At 40.1% G+C, this 18,140-nt stretch overlaps 1 protein-coding gene across 4 annotated transcripts in view; it reads left to right on the top strand.

Annotated features, from left to right (window-relative positions):
* LOC126273014 (uncharacterized) overlaps positions 1 to 18,140 on the top strand; it is a 110,035-nt gene that overhangs the window by 23,353 nt on the left and 68,542 nt on the right. For all 4 annotated transcript variants that reach the window (XM_049976386.1, XM_049976387.1, XM_049976388.1 and 1 more), the window contains one exon: positions 14,052 to 14,251. In XM_049976386.1, coding sequence (XP_049832343.1) covers positions 14,052 to 14,251 — 200 coding nt within the window. The remainder of the gene's footprint in view (positions 1 to 14,051; positions 14,252 to 18,140) is intronic.

Below are 18,140 nucleotides of genomic sequence, written 5' to 3' on the forward strand. Positions count from 1 at the left end.
TGTCTTGCCACTAGGAGTTTTAGATGCAACCAGAATCTCTTTGGATTTTCTGCCATGTTTCAGTACAAACTTATGTTGTGGAAACTATTATAAGCATCTCACATTGAAATGTGTGTTAAATTTTGAGCTTCTGTAAAAGATTGCCTATCTTGGGATTATGTGTTTCGGTTAAATTTGGCATGCTTTTTTCATAGTTTCGGCAACAGTTTGCTGACCTGTTTTGTGTACCATGGGGGGATTAGCTCCGTATTTTGTCATTTTATGTGGTATAAATCTCTTTCTGTTGATATTGTCTCTTTGAATTCAAGCCACACCTGGTCTACTACACTACAGTTAATATCATTTCATGCTTTTGAACATTTGAGTTTGTTGCGTGCCATGAAATGTAGGAGACATAGGAAGCACAGGTAGTTTATCACCCATTATATTGTAGGAGAGTTGGCTGTAACACATGCTTCCAAGTTCAGGTACACGCAGAGAGTAATGTAGCTACATCTATAAAACAAAATTTATTCATATTCGTCACAAATGTTTGTATAATTGACATTGAAAATCCTTTTAGTCCAGAGAAATTGTCAGAAAAAAGGTGGTGGTTGTTGTTGTTGTCTTCAGTCCAAAGACTGGTCTCGTGCAGCTCTCCATGCTACTTTGTCCTGTACAAGCCTCTTCATCTCAAAGTAACTACTGCAACCTACATCCTTCGGAATCTGCTTAGTGTATTCATCTCTTGATCTCCCTCTACAAGTTTTACCTTCCACACTTCCCACCTGTACGAAATTGGTGATCCCTTGATTCCTCAGAATGTGTCCTACCGACCGATCCCTTCTTCTAGTCAAGTTGTGCCACAGATTCTTCTTCTTCTCCCCAGTTTCATTCAGTACGTCCTCACTAGTTACATTGTCTACCCTCTAATCTTCAGCATTCTTCTGTGGCACCGCATTTCAAAAACTTCTATTCTCTTCTTGTTGAAACTGTTAATCGTCCGTGATTCACATCCATACAAGGCCACACTCCATACAAGTACTTTCAGAAAAGGCTTCCTGACACTTAAATCTATACATGATGTTAACAAATTTCTCTTCTTCAGAAACGCTTTCCTTGCCATTGCCAGTCTTCATTTTATATCCTCTCTACTTTGACAACCATCGGTTATTTAACTGCCCAAATAGCAAAACTCATATACTACTTTCTCATTTCCTAATCTAATTCCCTCAGTATCACCCCACTTAATTTGACTACAGTCCATTATTCGCGTTTTGCTTTTGTTGATGTTCATCTTATATCCTCCTTTCAAGACACTGTCCATTCCGTTCAACTGCACTTCCAAGTCCTTTGCTGTCTCTGACAGAATTACAGTGTCATCGGCGAACCTCAAAGTTTTTATTTCTTCTCCATGAATTTTGATACCTACTCCAAATTTTTCTTTTTTTTCCTTTACTGCTTGCTCAATATACAGACTGAATAACATCAGGGAGAGGCTACAACCCTGTTTTACTCCCTTCCCAACCACTTCCCTTTCATGCCCCTCGACTCTTGCAACTGCCATCTGGTTTCTGTACAAATTGTAAGTAGCCTTTCGCTCCCTGTATTTTACCCTTGCCACCTTTAGAATTTGAAAGAGAGTATTCCAGTCAACGTTGTCAAAAACTTTCTCTATGTCTACAAATGCTAGAAACGTAGGTTTGCCTTTCCTTAATCTTTCTTCTAAGATTAGTCGTAAGGTCAGTATTGCTTCACGTGTTCCAAAATTTCTACGGAATCCAAACTGATCTTCCCCAAGGTCCGGTTCTACTAGTTTTTCCATTCGTCTGTAAAGAATTCGAGTTAGTATTTTGCAGCTGTGGCTTATTAAACTGATTGTTCGGTAATTTTCACATCTGTCAACACCTGCTTTCTTTGGGATTGGAATTATATTCTTATTGAAGTCCGAGGGTATTTCGCCTGTTTCATGCATCTTGCTCACCAGATGGTACAGTTTTGTCAGGACTGGCTCTCCCAAGGCCGTCAGTAGTTCCAATGGAATGTTATCACCTCCGGGGGCCTTGTTTCGACTCAGATCTTTCAGTGCTCCGTCAAACTCTTCACGCAGTATCGTACCTCCCATTTCATCTTCATCTACATCCTCTTCCATTTCCATAATATTGTCCTCAAGTACATCGCCCTTGTATAGACCCTCTATATACTCCTTCCATCTTTCTGCTTTCCCTTCTTTGCTTTGAACTGGGTTTCCATCTGAGCTCTTGATATTCACACAAGTGGTTCTCTTTTCTGCAAAGGTCTCTTTAATTTTCCTGTAGGCAGTATCTACCTTCCCCCTAGTGAGATAAGCCTTTACATCCTTACATTTGTCCTCTAGCCATCCCTGCTTAGCCATTTAGCACTTCCTGTCCATCTCATTTTTGAGACGTTTGTGTTCCTTTTTGCCTGCTTCATTTACTGCATTTTTATATTTTCTCCTTTCATCAATTAAATTCAATATTTCTTCTGTTACCCAAGGATTTCTACTAGCCCTTGTCTTTTTACCTACGTGATCCTCTGCTGCCTTCACTACTTTATCCCTCAGCACTACCCATTCTTCTTCTACTGTATTTCTTTCCTCCATTCCTGTCAATTGTTCCCTTATGCTCTCCCTGAAACTCTGTACAACCTCTGGTTCTTTCAGTTTATCCAGGTCCCATCTCCTTAAATTCCCACCTTTTTTGCAGTTTCTTTAGTTTTAATCTACAGTTCATAACCAATAGATTGCGGTCAGAGTCCACATTTGCCCCTGGAAATGTCCTACAATTTAAAACCTGGTTCCTAAATCTCTGTCTTACCATTATATAATCTATCTGATACCTTTTAGTATCTCCAGGGTTCTCCCATGTATACAACCTTCTTTTATGTTTCTTGAACCAAGTGTTAGCTATGATTAAATTGTGCTCTGTGCAAAATTCTACCAGACGGCTTCCTTATTCATTTCTTTGCCCCAGTCCATATTCACCTACTACGTTTCCTTCTCTCCCTTTTCCTACTGACGAATTCCAGTCACCCATGACTATTAAATTTTCGTCTCCCTTCACTATCTGAATAATTTATTTTATTTCATCATACATTTCTTCAATTTCTTCATCTGCAGAGCTAGTTGGCATATAAACTTGTACTACTGTAGTAGGTGTGGGCTTCGTATCTATCTTGGCCACAATAATGCGTTCACTATGCTGCTAGTAGCTTACCCGCACTCCTACTTTCCTATTTATTATTAAACCTACTCCTGCATTACCCCTATTTGATTTTGTGTTTATAACCCTGTAGTCACCTGACCAGAAGTCTTGTTCCTCCTGCCACCGAACTTCACTAATTCCCACTATACCTAACTTTAACCTTCATTTCCCTTTTTAAATTTTCTAACCTACCTGCTCGATTAAGGGATCTGACATTCCACGCTCCGATCCGTAGAACGCCAGTTTTCTTTCTCCTGATAACGGCATTCTTTTGAGTAGTCCCCGCCCATAGATCTGAATGGGGGACTATTTTACCTCCGGAATATTTTACCCAAGAGGATGCCATCATCATTTAATCATACAGTAAAGCTGCATGTCCTCATGAAAAATTACGGCCGTAGTTTCCCCTTGCTTTCAGCCGTTCGCAGTACCAGCACAGCAAGGCCGTTTTGGTTATTGTTACAAGGCCAGATCAGTCAATCATCCAGACTGTTGCCCTTGCAACTACTGAAAAGGCTGCTGCCCCTCTTCAGGAACCACACGTTTGTCTGGCCTCTCAACAGATACCCCTCCGTTGTGGTTGTACCTACGGTACGGCTATCTGTATCGCTGAGGCACGCAAGCCTCCCTACCAACGACAAGGTCCATGGTTCATGGGGGAGCTGGTATCTGTACAAATTGTAAATAGTCTTTCGCTCCCTGTATTTTACCCCTGCTGCCTTCAGAATTTGAATGACAGTATTTGAGTCAGCTGTGTCAAAAGCTTTCTCTAAGTGTTAAAATGCTATAAACGTAAGTTTGCCTTGTCTTAAGCTAGCTTCGAAGACAAGTCGTGGGGTCAGTATTGCCTTACGTGCTCCTACATTAAACCAGGCTGATCTTCCTCGAGGTCGACGTCTACTTTCTCACCTGTCAGCACCTGCTTCTTTTGGAATTGGAACTATTATATTCTTCTTGAAGTCTAGGGGTATTTTGCCTCTCTCATACATCTTGTCCACCAGATGGAAAAGTTTGGTCATGGCTGGCTCTCCCAAGACTATCGGTAGTTCTAACAGAATGTCATCTACTCCAAGGGCCTTGTTTGAACTAAGGTCTTTCAGTGCTCTGTCAAATTCTTCAGGCAGTATCATACCTCCCATCTCATCTTCATCTACATCTGCTTCCATTTCCATAATACTGCTAAGTACATCTCCCTAGTATAGACCCTCTATATACTCCTTTCACCTTTCCATTCTTTGCTTAGGACTGGTTTACCATTTAAGCTCTTGATATTTATACACATGATTCTCTTTTCTCCTAAGGTCTCTTTAATTGCTCTGTCGGCAACATCTATCTTACGCCTAGTGATATGTGCTTCTACCTCCTTGCATTTGTCCTCTAGTCATTTCTGCTTAGCCATTTTGCACTTCCTGTCAATGTAATTTTTGAGATGTTTGTATTCGCATTTGCCTGCTTCAGTTACTGCATTTTCGTGTGTCCTCCTTTCATCAATTAAATTCAGTATTTTATATATTACCCAAGGATTTCTAATAGCCCTTGTCTTTTTACTTACTTGATCCTCTGCTGCCTTTACTATTTTCTCTCAAAGCTACCCATACTACTTCTGCTGTGTTCCTTTCTGCGCGTTCTTGTTCAGTTGTTCCCTAATGTTCCCTCTGAAACTGAACATCCTTTAGTTCTTTCAGTTCATCCAGGTCCCATCTCCTTAAATGCCTACTTTTTTGCAGTTTCTTCAGTTTTGATCTACACTTCATAATCATTAAATTGTGGTAAGTCCACATCTGCTCCTGGAAATGTCTTACAATTTAAAACATGGTTCCTAAATCTGTCTTACCATTATGTAATCAGTCTGAAACCTTCAGGTGGCTCTATGACCCTTCCACGTATACAGCCTTCTTTTATGATTCTTAAACAGTGTTAGCTATGATGAAGTTCTGCTCTTGCAAAATTCTACCAGGCAGCTTCCTCTCCATTCCTTACCCCACGTCCATATTAACCTACTGCTTTTCCTACTACCAAATTCTGGTCCCCCATGATTATGAAATTTTTGTCTCCCTTAACTACTTGAATAATTTCTCTTATCTAATTATGGAGTTCTTCAGTCTCTTCATCTGCATAGCTAGTTGGCGTATAAACTTGTGCTACTGTAGTAGGCGTGGACTTCGTGTCTATCTTGGCTACAATAATGTGTTTAATATGCTGTTCATGGTGGCCTATCTGTGTTCCAGTTTTTCTATTCATTGTTAAACCTAATCTTCCATTACCCCTATTTGATTTTGTATTTATAACCCGGTCTTTACTTGACCAGAAGTCCTGTTCCATCTGCCACCGAACTTCACTAATTCCCTCTATATTTAACTTTAACCTATCCATTCCCCTTTTTAAATTTTCTAATGTACCTGCCCGATTAAGGGGTCTTGCATTCCATGCTTCGATCCTTAGAACTTTAGTTTTGTTTCTCCTGATGATGACGTCCTCCTGAGTAGTCCCTGCCCAGAGGGCAGAGTGGGGGACTATTTTAACTCTGGAATATTTTACCCAAGTGAACACCATCCTCATTTAACTACACAGTAAAGTTGCGTGCCCTTGGGAAAAACAGAACTGTAGTTTCCCTTTGCTTCAGCTGAAAAAATTTTATACCTTGCAAAATGTTGGTTAGAGGATTTTATTTTTTTTAACTCATTTGTATTTTTGGAAATATGGCAGAACCAAGTTTGGCCAACAAAATTTCTATTGGCAAAATTTTCTGTAGTCAAAAAAAAAAAAAAAAAAAACTTTGAAAATTTCAGACTTTCTCAGTGTTAAAAAAGCAAGCCCAAATTTCTTGGTCTCGTAACACTTCCTTTTTAAAAGAGCACAAAATTCTCTACAGATTTCATTGTAATAACATTTTTCTGCACACACTGCACTACAGTTTGTCAAAAATCATTGATTTTGTGCAAAATGGCAGAATACCAAGTTTTTGAGCAAATTCATTTTGGATTCTCTTTATGTAGTAGGAAAATTAATGTCCCCATTACATTATGTTACCTACTAACACAGTTAGGTCAGATTACGAGACGAGTAGAAAGTGATGTTTCTTACTTGTAGCATCATTTTTGGATCTGTTTGCTATTTTATTTGGTGAGTGAGGGTGAGCAGTGCAGTACAGAGAGCACTGAGAGAATTCATAAGCATAAAAATAATCTCTGGTTGAAGTTGTAGTTGAACCAGAGATTATAGATGAAGTCCCTCAGAACAAGTTTTTGTACGACGAACAAAACAAGAATCTTGAACACTCTTCTTAAAAAGGAATTGTGAGAGTGCAGCATTGATTAGGATGGGGCACAATAAGATGATGATGATGATGATGATTGTAACATCCACCATTTCAAGAATTGATGATTTTGGAAGTGTGGTTGTTTTGGAAGTGTGGTCATAATGGGAAGTAATGTTGACCTCCTTGTACTCATGATTTCATTAGGACAGGGCATCAAAAAATTATTTTTCCTAAAGCCAGGAAGAGGAAATGCAGAAGACAAGTGGTTTTGTACTGCATCCTAAAAGTTCGACAACGAACATATTCTGGTCACTCAGGCCATTAGTGGATGTGATGCTTCCATGGCTGTGAGCTTTTTTCAGCGAAGGAAATATGAAGCTTTGCAACATACTACCCAGTTTCTAATGCTCAAGGCATTTCTGGTGACACTGAGGAATTTGGAAGTGACTCACATATTCACCTCAAGTGTGCCAAAGGTCCAAGTACACACTGTGAAGTATTAAACACCCAGAAGTTAAGATCATAATAAATGTTGGTTGGTTAATGTTGATGCCTTTTTAATTATAATATAGCTACTATGTTTCACTTGTACACACAAGTTTTTAATACCAGTTTAATTTGCTGCTTCTTTCAGGTAATAATAGTTCATCTCACTGGTTATTTAATATATGCAACATAATGAGTAAATGATGTAGTTTTATAATTGTGCATGAGTCAGGGCTAAATTGCCTTGGAGCTTAACTTGGACTAGTGATGTCCAAATCACAGCAAATAGATGCCCAGAAATCACCCGATTGCACGTGGAATAATTGAATATTGCAAGTCGACTTGTTCAGTTCCAATATATAACATAATATATAATAGGTTTCTACTACATGAACAGAAACTCGAGTGCTCTTTTAAAAATGCAATAGATGCCAAAGTGCCAAGAGTGTAAGGTACTGAGATTGTTTGAAATAACTGGAATAAGTCTGAAATTTTCATAGTTTTTTGAATACACTAAGTTTAGTCAACAAATTTTGTTGCCAAAGCTTAGTTTTCCAATCTTTCCAACTGTGTGAATGAGTTTAATGTCCCAAAAATGGACTCCTTTCAGACTGGATGTGATTTTCAGGAACAGGAAACTGACTGAGGGCTGGATGGTAGGGGACTGTGGCAATGTTGCTCACTTGTGCTTGCTCAAGAATCCCCTCCCCCAACCCCAGACTTGCTGAGATGTGTGGCTGGAAGTGTTGTCATTGTGCAGCTGACTGGTATTGGCAATTTCCATTCCTGAGTGAATGCCCATTTCTTAATCTCTTGAGCACTGTGACAGAGGAGTGTGTGTCTGCTACTATCCACACACTAATTCAGCAGTCTCACCGAAAACAATTATTGACCTTTCTTGCTAGTTGGTGGCCATCCAGGATGGAATTCATTGCTCTTTATTTCCGATGCTCCTTAAATTAGTTCATCTACCAAGAAATTAGAGACTATGACTAGGCAGATTCCCTGTGAACATGCTGCATCATTTGGTATGTGTCAGCATGATTTTTGTTGAATTGAGCATACTACTTCATCACATTCCTTTGCGCGGTATGAACATGCACTATTAGGATCATCTTGGAAACAAATATCCCAGTTCCGAGATAACTCGGAGCAGACTGAGCTAGGCAATGCTGCTAAGCTGGTCCCTGTCCCTGCCTAACACCACAGCCACCTCCTAATCTGACTGACACAGATACACTACAATCACTAGCATTGCAAGAAACATTACTATCTGTAAACGCCTTGTATGGCATGTGGATAATTCGTGTTGTAATTATTCTGTAATGGTTAGTCTGAAAGAATGTCCTTGTGCATGCAGTTTTCCTGTGATGAACAGATGCAAACAGTTGTCTTCCAGAAGAATTAATTCTTCAGTCTGTGGTAGAGATGGTACTATTTTCAAACTTAATGGCAGGATAACCCTCTTAGCCACGAATCCAAGTATGTACTCGTGCATTGCACTTGCAGTAACCTGACCACATACTCACCACCGAGCGAGGTGGCGCAGTGGCTAGCACACTGGACTCGCATTCGGGAGGACGACGGTTCAATCCCGTGTCCGGCCATCCTGGTTTAGGTTTTCCGTGATTTCCCTAAATCGCTCCAGGCAAATGCCGGGATGGTTCCTTTGAAAGGGTGCGGCCGACTTCTTTCCCCGTCCTTCCCTAATTCGATGAGACCGATGACCTTGCTGTCTGGTCTCCTTCCCCACAAAAACACCACTAATACTCACCAGCTGCAGTCTTTCTGGTAAACTGTAGTACTCTCCCATATGTTGACAAGGCAGCAGTAGTTATCATGTCTGTGGTAATGCACTACTAAGATTCTGCCAGAAAGAAAGATGGAAGAAGTTGGGAACTACAAGTTGTCTACGTGGAAAGAAAGCAGATGTGTAATTTTTTGTGTGAATATGTTTAAATGTCCAATACATTTATTGTTTATCAAGCCATAGAAATCACAAAAGAAGTTACACATGTAGATTTAAAGGGCCCTCACATTCTCAAAATTTATTGTGCATTAATATTGGCTGTCTGAGAGCAGTATTGATGATTGGCACTATGTATTGAAGTAGCCTGCAGAGCTTCAAAAATATTGACTCGAACTCAGTGTATTGCACAATATAATCTACCATATATGGGTAGCAATGCACAAGAAACAGCAGGATCTGCTGAGACTGAGAAATTCATTTAGCTCCAAGTGAGTTTCTATAAAGAACTGAAAAAATGTTAATGACAAACGACCAGAGAATGTTTCTAGAATGAAATTTTCACTCTGCAGCGGAGTGTGCACTGATATGAAACTTCCTGGCAGATTAAAACTGTGTGCCGGACCGAGACTCGAACTCGGGACCTTTGCCTTTCGCGGGCAAGTGCTCTACCAACTGAGCTACCCAAGCGCGACTCACGCCCCATCCTCACAGCTGTACTTCTGCCAGTACCTCGTCTCCTACCTTCTAGACTTTACAGAAGCTCTCCTGTGAATGGCAGGAAGTAAAGCTGTGAGGTCGGGGCGTGAGTTGTGCTTGAGTAACTCAGTTGGTAGAGTACTTGCCTGCGAAAGGCAAAGGTCCCGAGTTCGAGTCTCGGTCCGGCACACAGTTTTAATCTGCCAGTAAGTTTCATATCAGAGAATGTGTTTGGGAAATGAAATTGCTGACTGTCCACAATAACAGAGAAAACTGAAAGTCTGGTGTGATGATGACATTAAGCAGAAATGTTTATTTTACTTGTAACAGTATTCAGAATTTGTGAAGAAGATCAGGTCAGCTGTCCAATGACCATATATGTTTTTCCCCTTGCTGCAGCTGTCACACTCCTGACATATCATCATGCAAGAAATCCGTAAAAAATTGTTTCATTTTTTTAAACAGTGGTTACAGTAAATAAATACATAGACATAGCATGTGTACACAATAAGTTATCCATTGAATTTGTCTAATTTATACTTAGTTGTTGTCTTTTATGAATCTATGTTCCAGTGAGTGAGCCCCTGGTCAATTGAAGTTATACTGAAAGCTTTTCAGATTTACTTTGTATGTTCTGTCTAATTTTTGCTTGTGTTCTGCAAGGCAAGCAACTCGATCACAGTAGACATGAGTTCCACATTGTTGAGCGTCAATATGTTATTGTCCATGAACCATTGCCTCACAGATGCTGCCTTGTAACAGGGTGCATTGTCATGCTGATACAGTGAGCCATTTCTGAACTGTTCATCTTCTGTACATAGTATACAATGATGTAAAATATGTTCATATCCTTCTGCATTTAGCGTTTCCCTAAGCGCAATAATGGGACCACACTCCAACCATGAAAAATACCCATATACCATAACACCACCTCCTCTGTACTACACTGTTTGCACTACACATGACGGCAGATGAAGTTCTCTAGGTGTTTGTCAAACCCAGATCTGTCTATCTCTTTGTCACAGGCTATAGCATGATCAATCACTCATTTCCAGCCATCCAGTGTCTGCTCTTTACACCATCTCAAGCACTGCTTAGCACCGGCAACAGAAGTGGGTCACTTATTAGCAGGTGTTTGAGTATTGTACCCCATTCTTTTTAATTTCTTATGCCCAGTCGTTGTACTCGGCAGATTTCCAGTCACATTTTGGAACTCTCAAGTTATTCCTTCTGCCGACTTCGTGCAAATTTTTGTGATGACTCCTCACAGTGTTTGATGGTCTGTGTCCATCAGGTACGTAGGCCTGCCTGGTCTTGGTTGGGCTATGTTTGTTCCTCCACATTTCCAATCACCTGGGCAACTTGTGATTCGAAATATCCCTGATGGATTTGTCACATAGGTGACATCCAATGAATTCTCCCAAAAGGGAATGTGACTCTTTTAGTCCTGGTAAAAACCTTTACTTAAAGAGGTCAGGAAACAACCTGTTTGAATGTCTTCATTGCTACAAACTCACCAGAGGACATCTTTGAGGAAGTGTTTCCATCAATAGACAGAAGGAGCTGGAAAAGTTAATAATTAAGAGGTTTCTAATGTGAAATATGTGCATCAAGAATGTTGATGTATCTTAGGATTTAGACTCGCGTATTTGGATTTACAGAAATAATGGAGAATGTAGAAAACATGTTGGAATATCCCAAATCAAAGAAAACAGCAGCCTCAGTAAATCAGCAGTACATTGTGTATATATAACAGTAAGGTTCTTCATTCATAAAGTGAATGTTCTGTCATATAAGACATATTTTTTTAGAATTATAATGGCTTCATGAGTGGCATCCATCTCTTGATGATCTCTCAGAGTATTTGCCAGCTGTTTTGGAAAACTCGTCTTGGAATTAAGAATGTTCAGCATTATCACCATGTGAGGTGGTGCAATGATAAAGGCAGTGAAAGAACAGTTTGATATTCCTGGCTAGCCAAGCACATTTAGATTTTCTGTGGTTTCCCTGTGTTGATTAAGATGAATGTTGGAAAGGTTCTGTTGAAGAGGTCACAGCCAAATTCCTAGGCTTTTCTTGTCCTGTCTGAGCCTCTGATCCACCTCTATTGACCTCCATATCCATGGGTTGTTAAGCACTAGTCTTCTTCATTACTCTCTTTCATTATTTCTGAAAACCAAGAATAACCAGTGGACAGAGACTTTTGTGGTGACCAGAAAATCCTGTATATGTAACTGCTTTCCAACAAACTGTGTACTAAACTCTTCCATTTCACATCAAGTATCAATGCAAAAGTTACAAATCTAAGATTGATATACGTATTCCAAAAAGTAACACTGTGAAATTGTGCTGCAACTTTAGCCTAAACAATGAATATGCGGAGGAAAGACTGTACTTTTAATAAGACATACGACAAAGTGCCAGACAGCTGAGCATTAGTTCTATTTGGTGGTGGGGGTGGGGGTGGTGGTTCCACATTGAGAATAACAATGTCTGCTTGAAGCAGCTACTCATTGTCATCTCATCACTAGCGGAAAAAAAAAAAAAAATGGAAAAAATATTCCCCTCTTACCCAATGTGTTTAACAGTGATTATCAGGTACAGTGAGAGTGAACCTAGGGTCAAGATGCCTACTTCATAAGAAGTGTCTTGGGTTTTAGGGACCAAAAAATGCATTTACTGTGTAGTAACTGATATGCGTAACACTCATATTTTTTTTCACAGGGGGTACCTCTGATGATATGATGAAAACAGAGCCTAAAGAGTTAGAAGAAGAATGGTTAAATGTGGACATCATTGAGCAGGACATTTTGAAGCAGTAAAGGATTGCTAGAAAAAGCTATGGTACACATTTTACTCGGCTTGACAATTGCTAAGTGAAAGAGACATTGTTGGATAGGTATAAACACAGTACAAATGTAATAGAAGTGGGGAGGTAAATTTATAACGAAAAATGGTACAGATTTCACCATATGGGATAGCAGGATAACAGACCCCGATCAGATTCCCTACGTGGATGTCAGTGTCAGACTCCCAGTAAGGAAAACGCTGTCCTTGGGCGCTAATGTACATTTTACACATGTTATTTCTGCTGCCTATCAAACTGTTGAGGACTCCTTGGGAGATACGTCCCATTCCTCTTTCAAGGTGGTTTTCAGTTCGTTTATTGTTTGGGGAGGGTGCATCAGTTCAGAAACACATCTACCAAGAGCATTGAGGGTTAAGGTCCTGGGAGCATGCAGGCCATTCCAAAGGCTCAGTATTTTCACTTTCCAGTGGCTTTGTCATCCACAAACAGAAAGTTGGGACCTAAAGCATCCCTAAAAAGACGAACGTAATCCAGAATAATCTCCCTTCAATATCGCTGCGCTGCAACAGTTTCCCTTTTCCTCCATTCTAATTGATGGCCAGAATCACTAGCTGCAGTGAAACGGGATTTGTCATCACTCTGGTCCATTGTCACTGACCCAGATCAGCGTGCTCCCTACAGTAAAAAACTCTTTCTCGATGATGATGTGGTTGAAGTGGGATGCATTTAATAGGCATTTTAGCATACAAACCAGCCTGATTTAATCACTGCGAATCGGTTCTGACAGAGACGTGTGTACCAGTAGCGGTTGTGAGGTCTGCAGAGATCTGCGTAGGAGTGAGATGTCCGGTTCTTTTCGGCACTAGCCCTATGTATCAACCCTTTTGCAGTATGGTGGTCCATCTGCAACCACCAGCATGCTTTTGCGTAGCATTTCCACATTCAGTTGCTATTTTCAATTAGGAGGTGGCACTTTTGTGGCTACAGTAGTGGCACTTCGCCTTCAAATCGTGTAACTGCTCGTCTACAATCATAAGCTCTCGAAGAATGTCTTTCAGACATTTGCACTGATTGGTTTCACCACAGACTTTAACACCTTACTGCATAAACTATTGAATGCATACAGAGTGTTTGTGCACATGTTGTGCTGCTGGTAACATCCCACACTTTGCATTTCCTTTTACCGTCATTGGTCAGTTGTTCCTTAGCAGGTGTCAGTTGTTCCTTAGCAGGTGTCAGTTGTTCCTTAGCAGGTGTCAGTTGTTCCTTAGCAGGTGTCAGTTGTTCCTTAGCAGGTGTCAGTCGTTCCTTAGCAGGTGTCAGTCGTTCCTTAGCAGGTGTCAGTCGTTCCTTAGCAGGTGTCAGTCGTTCCTTAGCAGGTGTCAGTCGTTCCTTAGCAGGTGTCAGTCGTTCCTTAGCAGGTGTCAGTTGTTCCTTAGAAATTGTCGAGCAGTGCAAATTTAAATCTCCCACATTACCAGAGAATTTCTCACTTGGGTTTATGTGCCACAGATCATCAGAAAGACACCAGGAATTTGCTCATGCAGGGAGTACACTCTCACTCATATCACTTGCAGAGTTATTAGTATATCGCATATAGCAGTTTTGTAGTTCAGTTTTCTTAATTTTTTTTTTTTTTTTTTTTTGTGTGAACACTGTTAGTAATAAATAAGTGTGTTGTGTGCTGTAACAAAATATGCACGATACTGAATTATAGAGGGACACGGTTACAATATAATTTGCCATGCATGGATTTTACATCTTACTTTTTTTTAATTCAAAATTTGTGAGCTCTGATCAGAATTCATAAGTTTCATTGTGATACACTTATTCTGTCAATTTTCTTAGGTTCCACTTCAGAAAGTGATATACAACCTGAGGCACAGCAGAGTCAGTTGGATTCACGTGGTGGATCACAATCTCCAAAAGCTTCATCGTCTTTCAACAAGTTAGATTGTAAAATGGGGGACAGTGGGGTGACTGAAGCATCTGTTGTCAAGGGCTGCGAGAATGAGAGCTCTGAGGAAGCAATAAATAGTGCAGTTGAGGTATGTACTTTCTTATTTTTCATGTACTCATCTTTTAAATAGAATAGAAACAACAAAGGTGCAGAAAAAACAATACTTCTGAAACTCACAAGCAGTTTCTCTTACTAGTAGATGACGTACGAGGGCTGTTCGGAAAGTAAGTTCCGATAGGTCACGGAATGGAAACCGTTGTGAAAATGTGATGAAGTTTTGCACAAATTGTTGGTTGGTGTCTGTAGTATGTCTGTCGATCGCACACAGTGAGCACATAAAGGTGCCTAGAAAATAGTGTCTCCTGCCAAGTACCAGGGTCTGGTGAGATATTTTGGTGGACATTGTGCAGCATTTTGCTCTTCGTGACTGCTCTTGGTTGCACTCTGCAGGGGCAGTAAAGATGGTCCTGCAGAGTTGTTGGTGGGAAGTGTCTGACCATCTACAGCACAGCCCATAATTGGCTCGTCCTGTTTCATCTCTGCTCATGTGTGAACCACAGGCAATGAAGATGACATTTTGGCACAGACAATAAGCTGTAGAACAGCTTAGAGAATTGGCAGAAAGCGCAGGTGGCTGCCTTCTATGATGGTGTTGGAAAGTTGGTACAATGCTACAACAAAGGTCTAAGCCATAGTGGCGACTATATAGAGAAGGTATAGCTAGCCATGGCCAACATATTTCATTCTGGTCTAGGAAGATAACTGCACGCCATTTACTCTGTATACCTTGTTGGTATATTTCTTAAGATGAACATATTCAAGATACCTGGTGGAAAAGTTTCTTCTGTGGGAATTTTTGTGTATGAGAGTTTATATGTATGTTATTCTGCATAATAAAAATTGTCTTTGGATGAGAGTATGTGAGCGAAATCATTTCATAAAATGGAACTAAATCCAAGTGCAGTCATTGCTCTGGATTGATTGACGAGGACATGCTTATTGTGTTTGTGCCATAGATGTAGTAGTCCAAGAAAAAAATTGCTTATCAATAGGGAGCAACTATCTCATCTCCCTCCATCCCTCCCTACCTCCCCCTCTCCACCCAACTATTCTGTTCATCTCACAGTTATTCCATTGTGTAATGCCAGTATGCCTCTTTCATACCTCACTTCTCCCTCGACACACACACACACACACACACACACACACACACACACACACACACACACACACACACTCACTCCCACACCCTTCCCCACTCCCACTACATTCCACTCTTCTCCACTCCACAGATTCCTCTCCCACCACATCTTTATCCCCTCTAAATTACTCTCACTTCCATATTCTGCTCACTCATCCTGCCTCTCATCACTCTTCTTGCCCCCAAAAACTTGCCCACCCTTTCATGCCTGCCTTTCCCTCCCTCCCCCACTACTGTCCACCAACACAGACTCTACGGAAGGTCTTGCTATGCCGGGCCTGTTGCAGGCAAGGGCATGCATATCACGAACTCATGTAAACATCTGTTATTTCTGGACAAATGCTTTTGTATTTTCTGTATTCTGTAGTTTTTCTTTATGAAACTGGTTTTATTACTGTGATACACCCATAACTGAAGGCTCTAGGTTTGTATTGTTATGTCCTGTAGAGAGTAATGTAGATCAGAATGAGAAGGTGCATTACACTACTGCGAGTTTCGGAAATTTTACAGTGAACTGATAATATGTATTGTATTGAGTCTCTTATGAAAACTTATTCCTGCTCACAATGTAGTTTTTTTTTATGCAAAGGCAAATACCTAATTTACATATATGAATGTCCAAATATTACCAGTCATGGTTACTTTTGTTGAAAACAGTTGTAAATGGGCAAAAAAAGCTCCATTCGTTAAAAATAAATCTGAGCTAAAACTTCGAAGATTAATAAAATAGACAAGTCCCGAAGCCTTCTTAGGGTCTACTGCTTAAGAAATACTTTGGGATTCGCTAACATCCCACAGAAAATAAAAATTGAACCTATCATTTAGCAAGACATCAGAAACAGTTTAAATTCATTTTTGTAATGGTGAATGCAGGGAGTTGGACATAACTGAAAATAAGGTGAACAAGTACAGAGAGCTGAAAAGACAGTAGCAATCAAGCAGTGGTCATCTGTTTCAGTAAAGGCAGTGCCACAGAAGTGTATGCACACTATGAAAGATAAAAATACTCTAATTAATGTGCTCACACTGAGTAAGAAGGGGGCGATCTGTAAATATTATGTGAAGCAAGACAACTTGTCAGCCATGATCACCATTGTAAAACCTTTAGTTACGATGACCGGTTTCAGTGAACAGAGTTATCATGTGGTCTGTGAAAGGAGTACATGAAGTGTAAACATATTACGTTATGAAAACTAGCGTAACATCATTTATATAATACATAGATTTAGTTATTATTACATATACCTCAGTTCAGGTTAATACATGTGTCCAGTTTCAGCTATGAAAGTTCTCAATACCTTCATTAACTGGAGAGTTGACATAAGATGCATTGGCATGTAGAAGTTATAACCATTATGTACAATATCTTCAGAGCTAAGACCAGTTTTTACAAAATGTTTCGCTAAGTGCATCCAACTCATATTACAGATCACAGAGCACATTATTGATGCAAGTGCACAGCTGAAAAACACACACACACACACACACACACACACACACACACACACACACACACACACACACAATGGTGAGTCAGGAGGAAAGTTACATGCTTTGATGGGTGATACTACTGGTGATTCTGAACAAAAAAACTTCTAATAAACATATGCCTTCTCGTAACTGTCTCCAAGTAAACCAATGAAAACAACAAGGAACGGGAAAGGTGCAGGTGACAGTAAATTAAGTTACTGGTATGTTACGGTTTGTTTAATTGTGTAAGTTTCTTCACAGCTTCTATCAGTTTTTCCATTCGTCTGTAAATAATTCGCGTTAGTATTTTGCAGCCGTGGCTTATTAAACTGCTAGTTTGGGAATTTTGACATCTGTCAAGACCTGCTTTCTTTGGAATTGTAATTATTATATTCTTCTTGAAGTCTGAGGGTATTTCGCCTGCCACATACATCTTGCTCACCAGATGGCAGAGTTTTGTCAGGACTGACTCTCCCAAGACTATCAGTAGTCCTAATGAAATGTTGTCTACTCTCGGGGCCTTGTTTCGACTCAGGTCTTTCAGTGCTCTGTCAAACTCTTCACGCAGTATCATATCTCCCATTTTATCTTCACCCTCTTCCATTTCCATAATATTGGCCTGAAGTACATCGCCCTTGTATAGACCCTCTATATACTCCTTCCACCTTTCTGCTTTCCCTTCTTTGCTTAGAACTGGGTTTCCATCTGAGCTCTTGATATTCATACAAGTGGTTCTCTTTTCTCCATAGGTCTCTTTAATTTTCCTGTAGGCAGTATCTATCTTAACCCTAGTGAGATAAGCCTCTACATCCTTACATTTGTCCTCTAGCCATCCCTGCTTAGCCATTTTGCACTTCCTGTCGATCTCATTTTTGAGATGTTTGTATTCCTTTTTGCCTGCTTCATTAACTGCATTTTTGTATTTTCTCCTTTCATTAATTAAATTCAGTATTCTTCTTTTACCCAAAGATTTCTATTAGCCCTCATCTTTTTACCTACTTGATCCTCTGCTGCCTTCACTACTTCATCCCTCAAAGCTACCCATTCTTCTTCTACTGTATTTCTTTCCCCCATTCCTGTCAGTTGTTCCCTTATGCTCTCCCTGAAACTCTGTACAACTTCTGGTTCTTTCTGTTTATCCAGGTCCCATCTCCTTAAATTCGCACCTTTTTGCAGTTTCTTCAGTTTTAATCTACAGTTCGTAACCAATTGATTGTGGTCAGAGTCCACATCTGTCCCTGGAAATGTCTTACAATTTAAAACCTGATTCCTGAGTCTCTGTCTTACCATTACATAATCTATCTGA

Source organism: Schistocerca gregaria, chromosome 5, assembly GCF_023897955.1.
Source record: "Schistocerca gregaria isolate iqSchGreg1 chromosome 5, iqSchGreg1.2, whole genome shotgun sequence".
Taxonomy (NCBI): Eukaryota; Metazoa; Arthropoda; class Insecta; order Orthoptera; family Acrididae; genus Schistocerca; species Schistocerca gregaria.